Below are 14451 nucleotides of genomic sequence, written 5' to 3'. Positions count from 1 at the left end.
TAGAGAACCATAACTAAAGTTTTGTTTTCGTATAATAGTGAGTTAGTCATGGTTTGTTAACAACATAATATAATCCACTTCTGGTGTGTGTTACTCTGTCACTGTTAGACCATAACCTTTTAAAAAAATATATAATAATTTTGAGTACCCAATTCATTTTTTTCCAATTAAGGGGCAATTTAACGTGGTCAATCCACCTACCCTGCACATCAATGAGAATCTGAGTGAGTAGAGAGATGTTCAGTGAATGAGAGACAGGAGAGCAGGTTCACATACCCGAGGATCACTGAGAATGATCAGAATAAGGAGACCACTCAGAAAACAGCCAATAGGAATCTTCAGCTGAACACATCACTTATTCTTAAAGGGACAGTCGGGGCCCTGACACTGCTCAGCTCCCAGTTAAAGGGGCAGACACAGCTTCGCCATTTTCTCTGGTATGTTTATGATTGCTAAAGGCTGGTCGGAGTGAGGTTTATTTAAAAGGACAGAATGTGGGAAGCACACATCAACAAAACTGGGAATTCTTGGACACAAACAGCAGCTCCTTCTTTATCTGGCAATGAAACTATTGTCTAATTCTCCCTGCTGTTACCAGGCTCTTGTGATGTCCTCCAGCTGCTATTTTAATACAAACTTCAACCAATCTGTTTTAAGTAGCTTTCTATTCAATGAAATAATTGCAACTGTCACAGAAACACATTAAAATGTTTGAGATGGATTCCGATGCATTTTCAGCCTGGAAACTGAAACCAGCTGCTTTACATTCAATCAGGAGCATCACAGTTTTACACCAATCTCTGATTTGACACCACATTTCCAGCATTCACCATGGTTCTTCCCGACTCTGAACACAGTTGTAAAGGTGCTTCTGTTCTAGGGATTTAGGGGTTCTGAGATGTGGAAGAGAGTGATTGGGACACATTTCTTGCACACTTCAGGATTCAGCCACACGGGGACTTTGCTGACAGTGAAGAGAGATGAGAAAGACCAAAGTGTTGTTTGTCCCTCTCAGTGTGACCCTGAAAGACTGTGTCCAGGCTGAAGTTCCTGCCATATGATCCTTCCCCAGATTGTCCTTTCTGAGCTCCAGGCAGGTGCTGTTAAACACTCAGAGAGGAAAGACAAAAATCTGCAACAATGTTTCAAATAAAGCTGATTTATTTCACATTTATTCAGAATATTAAACCTCACCAGCAGATTAAGACTGTCAGAGTGAACATTATTCAGTCCTGGACATGATTAACAGCATCAATAAGAGTAGAATCCAAACCTTGTAGTCACTTGTGAACTGGCTGGTGTGTAAGCAGGTGGGATGGCTGAGTAAATCCCTTCCCACAGACATTAGAGGTGTATGGCTGCTCCCCAGTGTGAATTCAATGGTGTTTCAGAAGATAAGATAAATGAGAAAATTTCTTCCTACAGATGGAGCAGGTAAACAGCCTCCCCCCAGTGTGAACTCTCTGGTGTGTCAGCAGGTTGGATGACTGACTGAATCCCTTCCCACATACCGAGCAGGTGAACAGCCTCTCCCCAGTGTGTACTCGCTGGTGATTCAATAGGTTGGATAAACGAGTGAATCCCTTCCCACACACTGAGCAAGTGAATGGCCTCTCGTCACTGTGAACCTGCTGATGTGTCAGAAGGTTGGATTAATTAATGAATCCCTTCCCACAGTCAGAGCAGGAGAATGGCCTCCCCCAGTGTGAATTCTCTGGTGGTTCAGTCGGACGGCTGAATCCTTTCCCACACACCGAGCAGGTGAATGGTCTCTACCCAGTGTGAGCATATTGGTGTAATAGTAAATGCTTTTTGTTTTTAAAGCTGTTCTCACAGTCCGGACAGTTAAAAAGTTTGTTATCAGAGTGAACATTTGATGTGTCTATAGGTGGGATGACTGAATGAATCCTTTCCCACACACGGAGCAGGTGAACGGTCTCTCCCCAGTGTGAATACATTGATCTGTCCGCAGATCCATTTTACATTTAAAACTCTTCTCACAGTCAGGACATGTAAATGGTCTCTTATCAGTGTAAACAAGTTGATGAGTCACAATGTGGGATGACCGAGTGAATCCCTTCTCACACACAGAGCAGGTGAATGGCCTCTCCTCAGTGTGAACTCGCTGGTGTGTCAGAAGGTTGTATGAATGGGTGAATCCCTTCCCACAAATGGAGCAGGTGAACAGCCTCTCTCCAGTGTGACTGTGCGATTAACTTCCAGATGTGATGGGTAACTGAATCCCTTCCCACAGTCCGCACATTTCCATGGTTTCCCTATGGTGAGTGTGTCCTTATGTCTCTCCCGGTTGAAGCCCTGTCCACACACAAAACATATGTATAATTTCTCTCTGCAGTGAATGGTGTAATGTTTTTTCAGGCTGTGTTAAAGCTCTTTCCACAGTCAGTGCTCTCGAACACTCTCACTCGTGTGTGTGTCTCGGTGCTTTTGCAGTCACACTGCTGAAACAGAACAGACAAACAGTTCCCCTTCCAAATTAAAATACCAATGATATTTAGCTCCTGATGAATTGAGTGACTCTGTCAGATCTTGATGTTTGGTTTGAGTTTTCTGTCCGCCAATCTTCCGCTTCTAGTATCCTGTAAAAGGAGTTCATAAAAGTCATCACTGTCAGTCCAGGATAGAAATTCTGAACAGACAATTCTAGTTTCTCTGGAACATTTTTTCCTGTCTTGTTCCCCAAAGCTGTAAATGCCCGTCCCACACACCCTCCCTCCTCCCTGGGCTGAAATCCAAACCCATCTGCACCATTTCTTTCCTCCACTCCGTTTTCTCCCTCCCTCTCCTCTGCCTGGGTTCAGTTCTCCAGCTCCTGTCTGCAGACTGACAATAAAACCAATGGGTCTTATTGGGGGGGGGGTTGGGTTCTCACCATTGTCCCCGCTCGCGGCGGCTCTCATTCCGCCTCTGGGAGCCGCACTCACTCTCACTGAGGCTGCGCTCAGCCCGGAGCAGCACCGCGCATGCTCCACACAGGGTGGGGGATTGGCGGGGGAGGGGGGCTGGGGGTGGTCGGGATGTTCCGACGCCTGCGCGATCTGGCCGTTGTGATGGAGATAGGATGTATTCGCCACTGCATCGAATTCTGGGTATGATTATCCGCCATTATTTCATTCCGTTCCTCAGGGTGATGAATTGGTTCTGGCACTTTTGATGCAGTTCGGTGTTTGTACCGAATGGGGGCGATATGCAGCAGTGCGCCTGCACAACCGCCATCTTTCTTGGCGGCCATGTACAGCAGGACGCATGCGCGGGCATCCAGGAACCGGAAGTCAGAAGAGAGAATCTTGTGAATTTCTCTCCTGGACTGAGAGGTATCACAAGTTTGCTCAAGGGGGGGCTGAATGCGGGGTTCCGGGGGTGGCAGCAGGCAGGGATCGAGCGGTTTGGAGAACAGTTTGTGGGGTGCAGCTTTTTGAGCTTAGAGGGTTGCTATGAGCTGCCCGGCGGGAATGGATTCCGGAATGTACAGGTTCGGGATTATGTGAGGAAACAGGTGCCGTCCTTTCCTGATCTGCTGCCCCCGGGGTTGCAGATAAGGTGGTGTCGAAAACAGGGGTTGGCGACGGTAGGGTTTCAGAGATCTATAAAGAGTTAATGGACTGAGAGGGAGCCCCGATAAGCCAAGAGGAAGTGGGAGGAAGAGCTGGGAGGGAGGTAGAGGCGGGTGTATGGGAAGAGGCTTCGAGGAGTGTGAATACATCCTCTTCGTGTGCCAGGCTTAGCCTTATTCAATTTACGGTACTCCATAGGGCGCAGATGACGGTGGCCAAAATGAGCAGGTTTTTTGAGGAGTGGTGGATATATGGGGGCGATGCATTGGGGATGGGGGGGGGGAAAGCTGTGAAACATGTTCACATATTCCGGGCCTGTCTGAAACTGGAGGGATTCTGGCGGAGGTTCGCGGATGTGATGTCTGAGGTGCTGAGAGTGAAGGTTGTCCCGAGTCCAGAAGTGGCAATTTTTGGAGTGTGGGAAGACCCGGGAGTCCAGGGGGTGAGTGAGGCTGATGTTTTTGCCTTTGCCTCCCTGGCAGCGCAGAGATAGACCTTGCTGAAATGGAGGGACTCACGATCGCCTGAGCCGAGGGTGTGGGTGAGCGACCTTCCAGAATTCATTTGGTTGGAAAAAATTAAGTTTGCCTTGAGAGGGTCTGTGGAGGGGTTTGCCCGGAGAGGGAAACCGATTGTCGATCTCTTCAAGGAGTTAAAATTCAGCGGGTGGGGGGGGGGGGGTTTGGGAGGAGACTTTGGGGTTAAAAAATGGAGGCATGGGCAGCACTGTGGCCCAGCGGTTAGCACAGCTGCCTCACAGCACCGAGGTCCCAGGTTCGATCCTGGCACTGGATCATTATCCATGTGCAGTTTGCACATTCTCCCCGTGTTTGCGTGGGTTTCACCCCCACAACCTAAAGATGTGCAGGTTAGGTGGATTGGCCACACTAAATTGCCCCTTACTTGGAAAAAATGAATTGGGTACTCTAAATCTATAAAGGAAACAACAAAAAAAATAGAGGCAGCAAGGGTGGAGGGACGGTGGGGAGGGTGGGACGGTGGGGAGGGTGGAGGGGAGCGGCATGGAGGGAGGGACAGTGGGGAGGAGCGGCAGGGAGGGTGGGACGGTGGAGGGGAGCGGCAGGGAGGGAGGGACGGTGGGGAGGGTGGAGGGGAGGGAGAGACGGTGGGGAGGGTGGAGGGGAGCGGCAGGGAGGGTGGGACGGTGGGGAGGGGGGGGAGCGGCAGGGAGTGGGGGAGGGTGGAGGGAAGCGGCTGGGTGGGTGGGACGGTGGGGTGTTAGTTATTTATTAACCGATTTCCTGCTTGTTCTCTTTTTGGTTTTTGTTGTGTTTGATGTCTGTGTATGATTTCCTCAATAAAAACATTGAAAGAAAAAAAATACTGGAACTAATAAACGTACTTTTTTACAGAACCATAAATTATATATCTAATCATAGAATTTACAGTGCAGGAGGCCATTCGACCCATCGAGTCTGCACCGGGCCTTGAAAAGAGCACCCCACTTAAGTCAACACCTCCATCCCATCCCTGTAACCCAGTAACCCCACCTAACATTTTTGGACACGAAGAGCAATTTATCATGGCCAATCCACCTAACCTGCACATCTTTCGACTGTGGGAGGAAATCGGAGCACCTGGAGGAAACACAGACAGACACGGGGAGAACATGCAGACTCCGCACAGACAGTGACCCAATCCGGGAATTGAACCTGGGACCCTGGAACTGTGAAGTAACAGTGCTAACCACTGTGCTACCGTGCCGCCCTTCTGTACCACATAACAACATTAGACATATCTCTGGCTGATATTAATTTACTGTTGCCTTAAATGTCAGCCATGTCCTGGGAAACCAGCCCTTTAATTGTGAATATCATAGAATTTTACAGTGCAGAAGGAGGCCATTCGTCCCATCGAGTCTGCACCGGCTCTTGGAGAAGAGCACCCTACCCAAGGTCAACACCTCCACACCCTATCCCCATAACCCAGTAACTCCACCCAACACTAAGGGCAATTTTGGACACTAAGGGCAATTTATCATGGCCAATCCACCTAACCTGCACATCTTTGGACTGTGGGAGGAACTGGAGCACCCGGAGGAAACCCACGCACACACGGGGAGGATATGCAGACTCCGCACAGACAGTGACCCAAGCCGATATCGAACCTGGGACCCTGGAGCTGTGAAGCAATTGTGCTATCCACAATGCTACCGTGCTGCCCATATAAGGAAAGAGACCATATGGGATATATATATATAGACAAATTGAACACTTCAGCAGTCAAGGGCATTCAGCCTCTTCGGGTAAGCATTCTCCAAGGCGGCCTTCAGAATGCGCGACAATGCAGAATCGGCAAGCAGAAACTTATAGCCAAGTTCCTCACACATGAGTATGGCCTCAACCGGGACCTTGGATTCATGTCGCATTACATTCACTCCACATCTGGCCTGGGCTTGCAAAATCCTACCAACTGTCCTGGCTTGAGTCAAATCACACCTCTTTAACCTGTGATTATCCCTCTCTCCAGTTGCTCCGTTTGGATCTGTAAAGACTTAATTTCCTACAAAGACTCCGATTCAAAGTATCATCTTGCATCTTTGACTTTGTCTATATATATATATATATATATGTTTCTGGAACCTACCTGTTCATTCACCTGAGGAAGGAGCTGTGCTCCAAAAGCTAGTGATTCGAAACAAACCTGTTGGACTTTAACCTGGTGGTGTAAGATTTCTTAGTGTGCTCACCCCAGACCAATGCCGGCATCTGCACATCAATATTTTTGAGAGAACAAGACCTGGGCCAACCTTTCCGGAGTCTGTATCCTCCCTAGATTCACTTCCATTCTCTTCACTTGCTGCAAGTCACCAATTGAAGACCAGAATGAGAAAATAAATGGAAAGGGGAGAAAGTGTTTTACTCTCAGATGTTGGAGACAGGAGGAAGTTTCAATCTGTGTGAAGCTAACTCATCATTCACCCAAAGCCCGCGCTCTGATTGCCTGGAGGACAAGAGTCCTTCCGGTTCGCCAGGATTTTCCATTGGTTATCCGCCGCCAGAAGACAATGGCATCACGTGGCCATGGATAAACGTTTGACCGCAAGAAGCGCGGACCCTTTGACCAATGGGAATCGCCGTATTCCGCACATGCGCAGCTTTTCCGCCCTTGGACCTGCGCAGTCCCGGGCCGCCCACCCGCGCGGCGGATAGAGAAGTTTCTCTAACGCGGTGGATACTGGGCACCACAATCGCCATTACCCACCCGGCGCCAAGTTCCCAAACTCCTGGGACTGGGATGAAAAGTGGGGGGTGCAGTGACCCCCACCCTGACATAAAGTGCGTCTGGATGGTCAGCGGATTTGATTGTGACGTCCCTCTTAGCAAAACAGTTTGTTAACTTCAAAGATTTAGACACTTGTGCGACATATTGGGGAGGGCAATGGGTGAGAGTGAAACTGAACCCGAGGGTCAGCACCTTCAGCGGAAGGAGAATTGGGGAAAAGCAGGAGGAGGATGGTGAGATTTAACTTTTTTTCTTTCTTTGAATAATTTACGGGATGTGGACTTTGCTGGCCAGGCTTGCATTACCCATCCCTAATTGCCCTTTAGAATCATAGAATTTACAGTGCAGAAGAAGGCCATTCAGCCCATCGGGTCTGCACCAGCCCTCGGAAAGAGCACCATACATATGTCCCACGCCTCCCCGCTATCCCCTTTATCCCCATAACTCAACCTAACCTTTTTGGACACCAAAGGCAATTTAGAATGATCAATCCACCTAACCTGCACATCTTTGGACTGTGGGAGAAAACCGGAGCACCCAGAGGAAACCCACGCACACACGGGGAGGAGGTGCAGACTCCGCACAGACAGTGACCCAAGCCGGAATCGAACCTGGGACCTTGGAGCTGTGAAGCAATTGTGCTATCCACAATACTACTGTACTGCCCTTTTTTTTTGTCCATATGCCATGCTGATCCTCCCACCCTCTCTCTCCCTTCCCCTCCCTCCCTCCCTCATTCCCTCCCTCCCTCCCTCATTCCCTCCCTCCCTCCCTCATTCCCTCTCTCCCTCGTTCCCTCCCTCTCCCTCATTCCCTCCCTCACCGATCTGTCCATACGCCATGCTGATCGCCATGACTCCTTCATGTGCGGGAAGTGTGTCCAGCTGCAGCTCGTGTTAGACCGCATGACGGCTCTGGAGTGAGATGGACTCACTTTGGATCATCCGCGATGATGAGGAGGTTGTGGATAGCACGTTCAGTGAGTTGGTCACACCGCAGATTAGGATTAGTGAGGGAGACAGGGAATGGGTGACCAAAAGGCAGAGAAAGAGCAGAAAGGCAGTACAGGTGTCCCCTGTGGTCATCTCCCTCCAAAACAGGTATACCGTTTTGGATACTGTTGGGGGCTCACCAGGGGGAGGCATCAGTAGCCAGGTTCATGGCACAGTGGCTGGATTTGCTGCACAGAAGGGCGGGAAAAAGACTGGCAGGGCTATAGTCACAGGGAATTCAATCGTAAGGGGAGTAGACAGGCATTTCTGTGGTCGAAAACGAGACTCCCGAATGGTATGTTGCCTCCCAGGTGCACGGGTCAGGGATGTCTCAGATCGGCTGCAGGACATACTGAAGGGGGAGGGTGAACAGCCAGTTGTCATGGTGCACATAGGCACCAACGATATAGGTAAAAAACGGGATGAGGTTCAACAATGAGAATTTAGGGAGTTAGGAGATAAGTTTAAAAAGTAGGACCTCAAAGGTAGTAATCTCAGGATTGCTACCAGTGCCACGAGACAGTCAGAGTAGAAATTCAAGAATAGTCAGAATGAATACGTGGCTTGAGAGATGGTGCAGGAGGGAGGGGGTTCAGATTTTTGGGACATTGGAACCGGTTCTGGGGGCGGTGGGACCATTACAAATCGGATGGTCTACACCTGGGCAGGAGTGGAACCAATGTCCTAGGGGGTGCTTTTGCTAACACTGTTGGGGAGGTTTTAAACTAATATGGCAGGGGGATGGGAACCAGATTAGGAAGTTAGAGGTCAGTAAAGAGGCAGCAACTAAAGCCAGTAAGGTACTAGATAATAAACTCAATGTGACTAAGGGGAAGAGTAGACAGGGAAGAGATGATGAACGCAAAGGGACAGGTGGTCTGAGGTGCATTTGTTTCAATGCGAGAAGTGTAGCAGGTAAGGCAGATGAACTTAGGGCTTGGATTAGTACCTGGGAATATGATGTTATTAGTATTACTGAGACTTGGTTGAGGGAAGGGCAAGACCGGCAACTAAATATTCCAGGGTATAGATGCTTCAGGAGGGATAGAGAGGGAGGTAAAAGGGGTGGAGGAGTTGGATTACTGGTCAGAGATGATATCACAGCTGTGATTAAGGAGGGCACGATGGAGGATTCGAGCACTGAGGCAATATGGGTAGAGCTAAGAAATAGGAAGGGTGCAGTAACATTGTTGCGACTTTACGACAGGCCTCCCTAAAGCGAGCGTGAAGTAGAGGTACAAATATGTAGACAGATTATAGAAAAATGTAGGAGCAATAGGGTGGTTGTGATGGGAGCTTGCCTTCATCGGACGGGGTATTGAGTACAAGAGTCGGCAGGTCACTTTACAGTTGTACAGGACTTTGGTTGGGCCACATTTGGAATACTGCGTGCAGTTCTGGTCGCCACATTACCAGAAGGATGTGGATGCGTTATAGAGGGTGCAGAGAAGGTTCACCAGGATGTTGCCTGGTATGGAGGGTGCTAGCTATGAAGAAAGGTTGAGTAGATTATGTTTGTTTTCGTTGGATAGACGGAGGTTGAGAGGGGAACTGATTGAGGTCTACAAAATTGAGAGGTATGGACAGGGTGGATAGCACCAAGCTTTTTCCAAGAGTGGAGGTGTCAATCACAAGGGGTCACGATTTCAAGGTGAGAGGGGGAAAGTTTAAAGGAGATGTGCGTGGAAAGTTTTTTATGCAGAGGGTGGTGGGTGCCTGGAACGCTTTGCCAGCGGAGGTGGTAGAGGCGGGCATGATAGCATCATTTAAGATGCATCTAGACAGATATATGAACGGGTGGGGAACAGAGGGAAGTAAATCCTTGGAAAATAGAAGACAGGTTTAGTTAAAGGATCTGGATCGGCGCAGGCTGGGAGGGCCGAAGGGCCTGTTCCTGTAATTTTCTTTGTTCTTTATGCTTGAACCAAGTGAATCCCTTCCCGCAGTCAGACAGGTGAACGGTCTCTCCCCGGTGTGAACTCATTGGAGTGTCAGCAGGCTGGAGAATTGAGTGAATCCGATCCCACAAATGGAGCAGGTGAATGACCTCTCCCTGGTATGAACTCGCTGAGTCAGAAGCCGATATGAATCACAGAATCCTTTCCCGCAGTAGAGCAGGTGAACACCACATCCTGGTGAATGCATGTGAAATGGAATCGACCTGCCTGTACCTACAGGAATTACCTTTTAACCCTATTTTTGCTAGGGTTCAACGGGCTTTTTACATGTACATATAGTCAAGCCCTGAGCAATTGGTGTTATGAACTGGTGAACACTTTCTCCCCAGTGTGAACGCGCTGGTCTATCATCTGGCTGAATGACTTCGTGAATCAGGATCAGGATCGTGACACGGGATCAGGGGTGAGCTGGCAAGGTGGATACAGAACTGGCTAGGTCATAGAAGGCAGAGAGTAGCAATGGAAGGATGTTTTTCTAATTGGAGGGCTGTGACCAGTGCTGTTCCGCAGGGATCAGTGCTGGGACCTTTGCTGTTTGTAGTATATATAAATGATTTGGAGGAAAATGTAAGTTTGCAGACGACACAAAGGTTGGTGGAATTGCGGATAGCAATGAGGACTGTCGGAGGATACAGCAGGATTTAGATTGTTTGGAGACTTGGGCGGAGAGATGGCAGATGGAGTTTAATCCAGACCAATGTGAGGTAATGCATTTTGAAAGGTCTAATGCAGGTAGGGAATATACAGTGAATGGTAGAACCCTCAAGAGTATTGAAAGTCTAAGAGATTTAGGAGTACAGGTCCACAGGTCATTGAAAGGGGCAACACAGGTGGAGAAGGTAGTCAAGAAGGCATACGGCATGCTTGCCTTCATTGGCCGGGGCATTGAGTATAAGAATTGGCAAGTCATGTTGCAGCTGTATAGAACCTTAGTTAGGCCACACTTGGAGTATAGTGTTCAATTCTGGTCGCCACACTACCAGAAGGATGTGGAGGCTTTAGAGAGGGTGCAGAAGAGATTTACCAGAATGTTGCCTGGTATGGAGGACATTAGCTATGAGGAGCGGTTGAATAAACTCGGTTTGTTCTCACTGGAACGAAGGAGGTTGAGGGGAGACCTGATAGAGGTCTACAAAATTATGAGGGGCATAGACAGAGTGGATAGTCAGAGGCTTTTCCCCAGGGTAGAGGGGTCAATTACTAGGGGGCATAGGTTTAAGGTGAGAGGGGCAAGGTTTAGAGTAGATGTACGAGGCAAGTTTTTTACGCAGAGGGTAGTGGGTGCCTGGAACTCGCTACCGGAGGAGGTGATGGAAGCAGGGACGATAGTGACATTTAAGGGGCATCTTGACAAATACATGAATAGGATGGGAATAGAGGGATACGGACCCAGGAAGTGTAGAAGATTGTAGTTTAGTCAGGCAGCATGGTCGGCACGGGCTTGGAGGGCCGAAGGGCCTGTTCCTGTGCTGTACATTTCTTTGTTCTTCTTTGTTCTATGGTGATTTCGAGGAGAAATGGGACAGCCTGAATTGTTCTGCAGAAAGTCAGCATGGACTCAAGTGGCTGAATGGATTCCTTCTGTGCTGAAATAAAATTGAGAACTTATTCACAGAACTATATCAGAAGACAAGAAATAATAATAAATGGCTTAACCCCTTTAATGTGAACATTATGAAAGAGACCATTCTTTTAGCCAGACAAATAAATGTGTCAAGCTGAGGGAACAAAGGATGTCAATGTCTTTAAGAGAGAGAGAGAGAGAGACCTGGGTCAACCTTTTCAGAGTCTGCACCCTCCTTGGATTCACTTCCATTCCCTTCAGTTGCTGCAAGTCACCAATGTCCCCCCAGAATGAGAAAGGAAATGGAAAGGGGGAAACACTGAGCTCCCAGATGAGGAGGAAGTTTTAGTCTGAAACTCATTGTCCAACCTCCGAATTGTGACGTCACAATGGAGCCCTGCCTAAATCAACCAATACCAAATCATTCTGCTCCACGGTGACGTCTGCGGGTTCCAGTGCGCAGTCCCGTCCCCGTTGTTCCCCCTCCCCCGACACCTCCTCCAGACACGGATTCCAGGCAACCGGCTGAAGCCGCTCGGTGACCTCAACCCAGGTCCGGGACTGCGCATGTTCAAGGGACGGGGTAGGTGCGCATGTGCCGGGGACCCGCCCCCTTGACCCTCATGCAGGGGTATTGACCAATGGCAAACTGGGAGGACCGGAAGGCCTCGTCTCCGCCAGTCAATTAGAGTTCCCTCATTGTCTGCCTGCAGACTTTGGAAATTGAGCTTGTTAACCTGCTCATTCCTGCCCAGCAAAGCTGCTGCTCCTCACTCTGAATGAGCTTGAGCTTCACACCTCCTGTCTCCAACATCTGTGAGTAAAACACTTTCTTTTCTCCCCTTTCCATTTCTTTTTTCATGCTGGGCTAAAATTGGTCACTTGCAGCAACTGAAAGGAAAGTAAGTGAATCCAGGGAGGGTGCAGACTCTGCAAAGCTTGGTCCAGGTCTCTCTCTCTCTCTTAAAGACATTGACATCCTTTGCTCCCTCAGTTTGACACATTTATTTATTGAGGTAAAAGAATGGTCTCTTTCTCAATGCTCACAGCTCTGATATTCCACCCCTCCGAATCCGCTCCCTGAAGACGACGTATGGCGTAGTTTTTGGAGACTCGGTATTGGGAAATGAGAGAGGAAAAAATGTTCCGTAGAAACGAGAGTTGTCGATTCAGAATTTCTATCCTGCACTTATGTAAACTCATTTTGTAAACTCCTTTTATAGGATATTAGAAGAGGAGGAATTACAGACAGAAATCTCAAACGTAACCTCTTGATGTGACGGAGTCACTCTATTCCTTGGGACCTGAATATCATCGGCCTTTGAATTTAGAAGGAGAAATGTTTGACAATCTGTCGGCTTCAAAATATTTTAACCATCAGTGCGACTGGAAAAGCACCGAGACACACACACCCGAGTGAGAGTGTTCCAGAGCACTGACTATGGAAAGAGCTTTAGCCAGTTACATAGCCTGAAAAAAAGTCACACCATTCACAGCGGGGTGGGACCATACACATGTTCTGGGTGTGAAAAAGACTGACTGCCTGACCTGGAGAGACACAAAGAGACACATGGAGAAACCGTGGAAATGTGGGGACTGTGGGAAAGGATTCAGATGCCCATCTGAGTTGGAAGTTCATCGACGCATTCACACGGGGGAGAGGCCATTCACTTGCTGTGTGTGTGGAAAGGGATTTGCTGTGTTATCCAACCTGCGGACACACCAGCGAATTCACACCGGCGAGAGGCCATTCACCTGCTCTCAATGTGGGAAGGGATTCAGTGATTCATCCAGCCTGCGGAAACATCAGCGAATTCACACTGGGGAGCGACCGTTCACCTGCTCTCAGTGTGGGAAGGGATTCACTGAGTTATCCAGCCTGAAGAAACATCAGCGAGTTCACACTGGGGAGAGGCCGTTCGCCTGTTCTCAGTGTGGGAAGGGATTCACTGAGTTATCCAGCCTGCGGAAACATCAACGAGTTCACACTGGGGAGAGGCCGTTCACCTGCTCTCAATGTGGGAAGGGATTCCGTGTTTCATCCGAACTAGTGAAACACCACCGAGTTCACACTGGAGAGAGGCCATTCACCTGCTCTGCATGTAGGAAGGGATTTACTGAGCTATCCATACTGAAGAAACACCAGCGAGTTCACACTGGGGAGAGGCCATACACCTGCTCTCAGTGTGGGAAGAGATTCACTCGGTTAGACAACCTGCAGTCACATGAGCGCGTTCACACTGGGGAGAGGCCATGCACCTGCCCTCAGTGTAGGAAGGCATTCCGTGTTTCGACTGACCTACCGTCACATCAGCAAGTTCACACTGGGGAGAAGCCGTTCACCTGCTCTGACTGTGGGAAAGGATTCAGTCAATTATCGCACCTGCACTCACATCAGTGAGTTAAGATTAGGGAGAGGCCATTCACCTGCTCTGTGTGGGAACGGATTTATTCACTCATCCAGCCTGCGGACACACCAACGACTTCACACTCGATAGAGGCCACTCGTGCTCTCAGCCTGGGAAGGAATTCTGTGATTCATCGCACCTGCTGAGATACCAACAAGTTCACAATTGATTACAGGGGTTGGATTCTGTTATTGTTTCTGCTCTCAATTACATCCAGGACTGCATTTTATTCATTCTGACAGTTGGTCAATGGGGATGGTCAGACAGTTTCTTTCTACTGGACTGGCCGGTCTCACGACGTTGTCTCCAGTGGGCTGATGCTCTTTGAGATTTGTTGCAATTGCCTGGTTCTAAATTTCGCATGGAATTGTGGAGAAGATTTTAGTTTAGAGGGGCAGCATGGTCGGCACAGACTTGGAGGGCCGAAGGGCCTTTTCCTGTGCAGTACTTTTCTTTGTTCTATCACAGACTGAAAGCGTGTTTGTAAGTTTGACGATATTTAGTTCCCATTTCTGTTTGGAACCCCCAAAGCACGCCACCTTGCTGTGGAGATGGGCTGTGGTGGTTATATATTTTTCTGTTTAATTTATTTGGGTGTTCCTCACAGAAGAAAACTATGAGGGTATGAGGGGCAAGTTGTTTGAGGTGGATTGGGAAACTGATGGGAAACAGGGAATAGCTAATAGTAAAGGAAATACTATTTACCAG

At 48.7% G+C, this 14451-nt stretch overlaps 1 protein-coding gene and 1 long non-coding RNA gene across 2 annotated transcripts in view; one reads left to right on the top strand and one right to left on the bottom strand.

Moving 5' to 3' along the window:
• Window positions 1–1143: 1143 nt before the first annotated feature.
• LOC140420271 (uncharacterized) lies at window positions 1144–3009 on the bottom strand. The gene is made up of 2 exons (XR_011946255.1): window positions 2894–3009; window positions 1144–2600 (listed from the first exon to the last, which is right to left on the bottom strand). It is a non-coding gene; the product is annotated as an uncharacterized lncRNA (long non-coding RNA).
• Window positions 3010–6637: 3628 nt separating this feature from the next.
• The window catches only part of LOC140417995 (uncharacterized), a 109195-nt gene continuing 101381 nt past the window's right edge, over window positions 6638–14451 (top strand). The window contains exons 1-2 of the mRNA XM_072501425.1: window positions 6638–7054; window positions 12559–13732. Of these exons, the coding sequence (XP_072357526.1) occupies window positions 12906–13732 (827 nt within the window). The 5' untranslated portion in view covers window positions 6638–7054; window positions 12559–12905. The remainder of the gene's footprint in view (window positions 7055–12558; window positions 13733–14451) is intronic.

This window comes from Scyliorhinus torazame, chromosome 5 (assembly GCF_047496885.1).
Source record: "Scyliorhinus torazame isolate Kashiwa2021f chromosome 5, sScyTor2.1, whole genome shotgun sequence".
In the NCBI taxonomy this organism is placed as follows: domain Eukaryota; kingdom Metazoa; phylum Chordata; class Chondrichthyes; order Carcharhiniformes; family Scyliorhinidae; genus Scyliorhinus; species Scyliorhinus torazame.
This window is presented reverse-complemented; position numbering and strand designations above follow the sequence as displayed.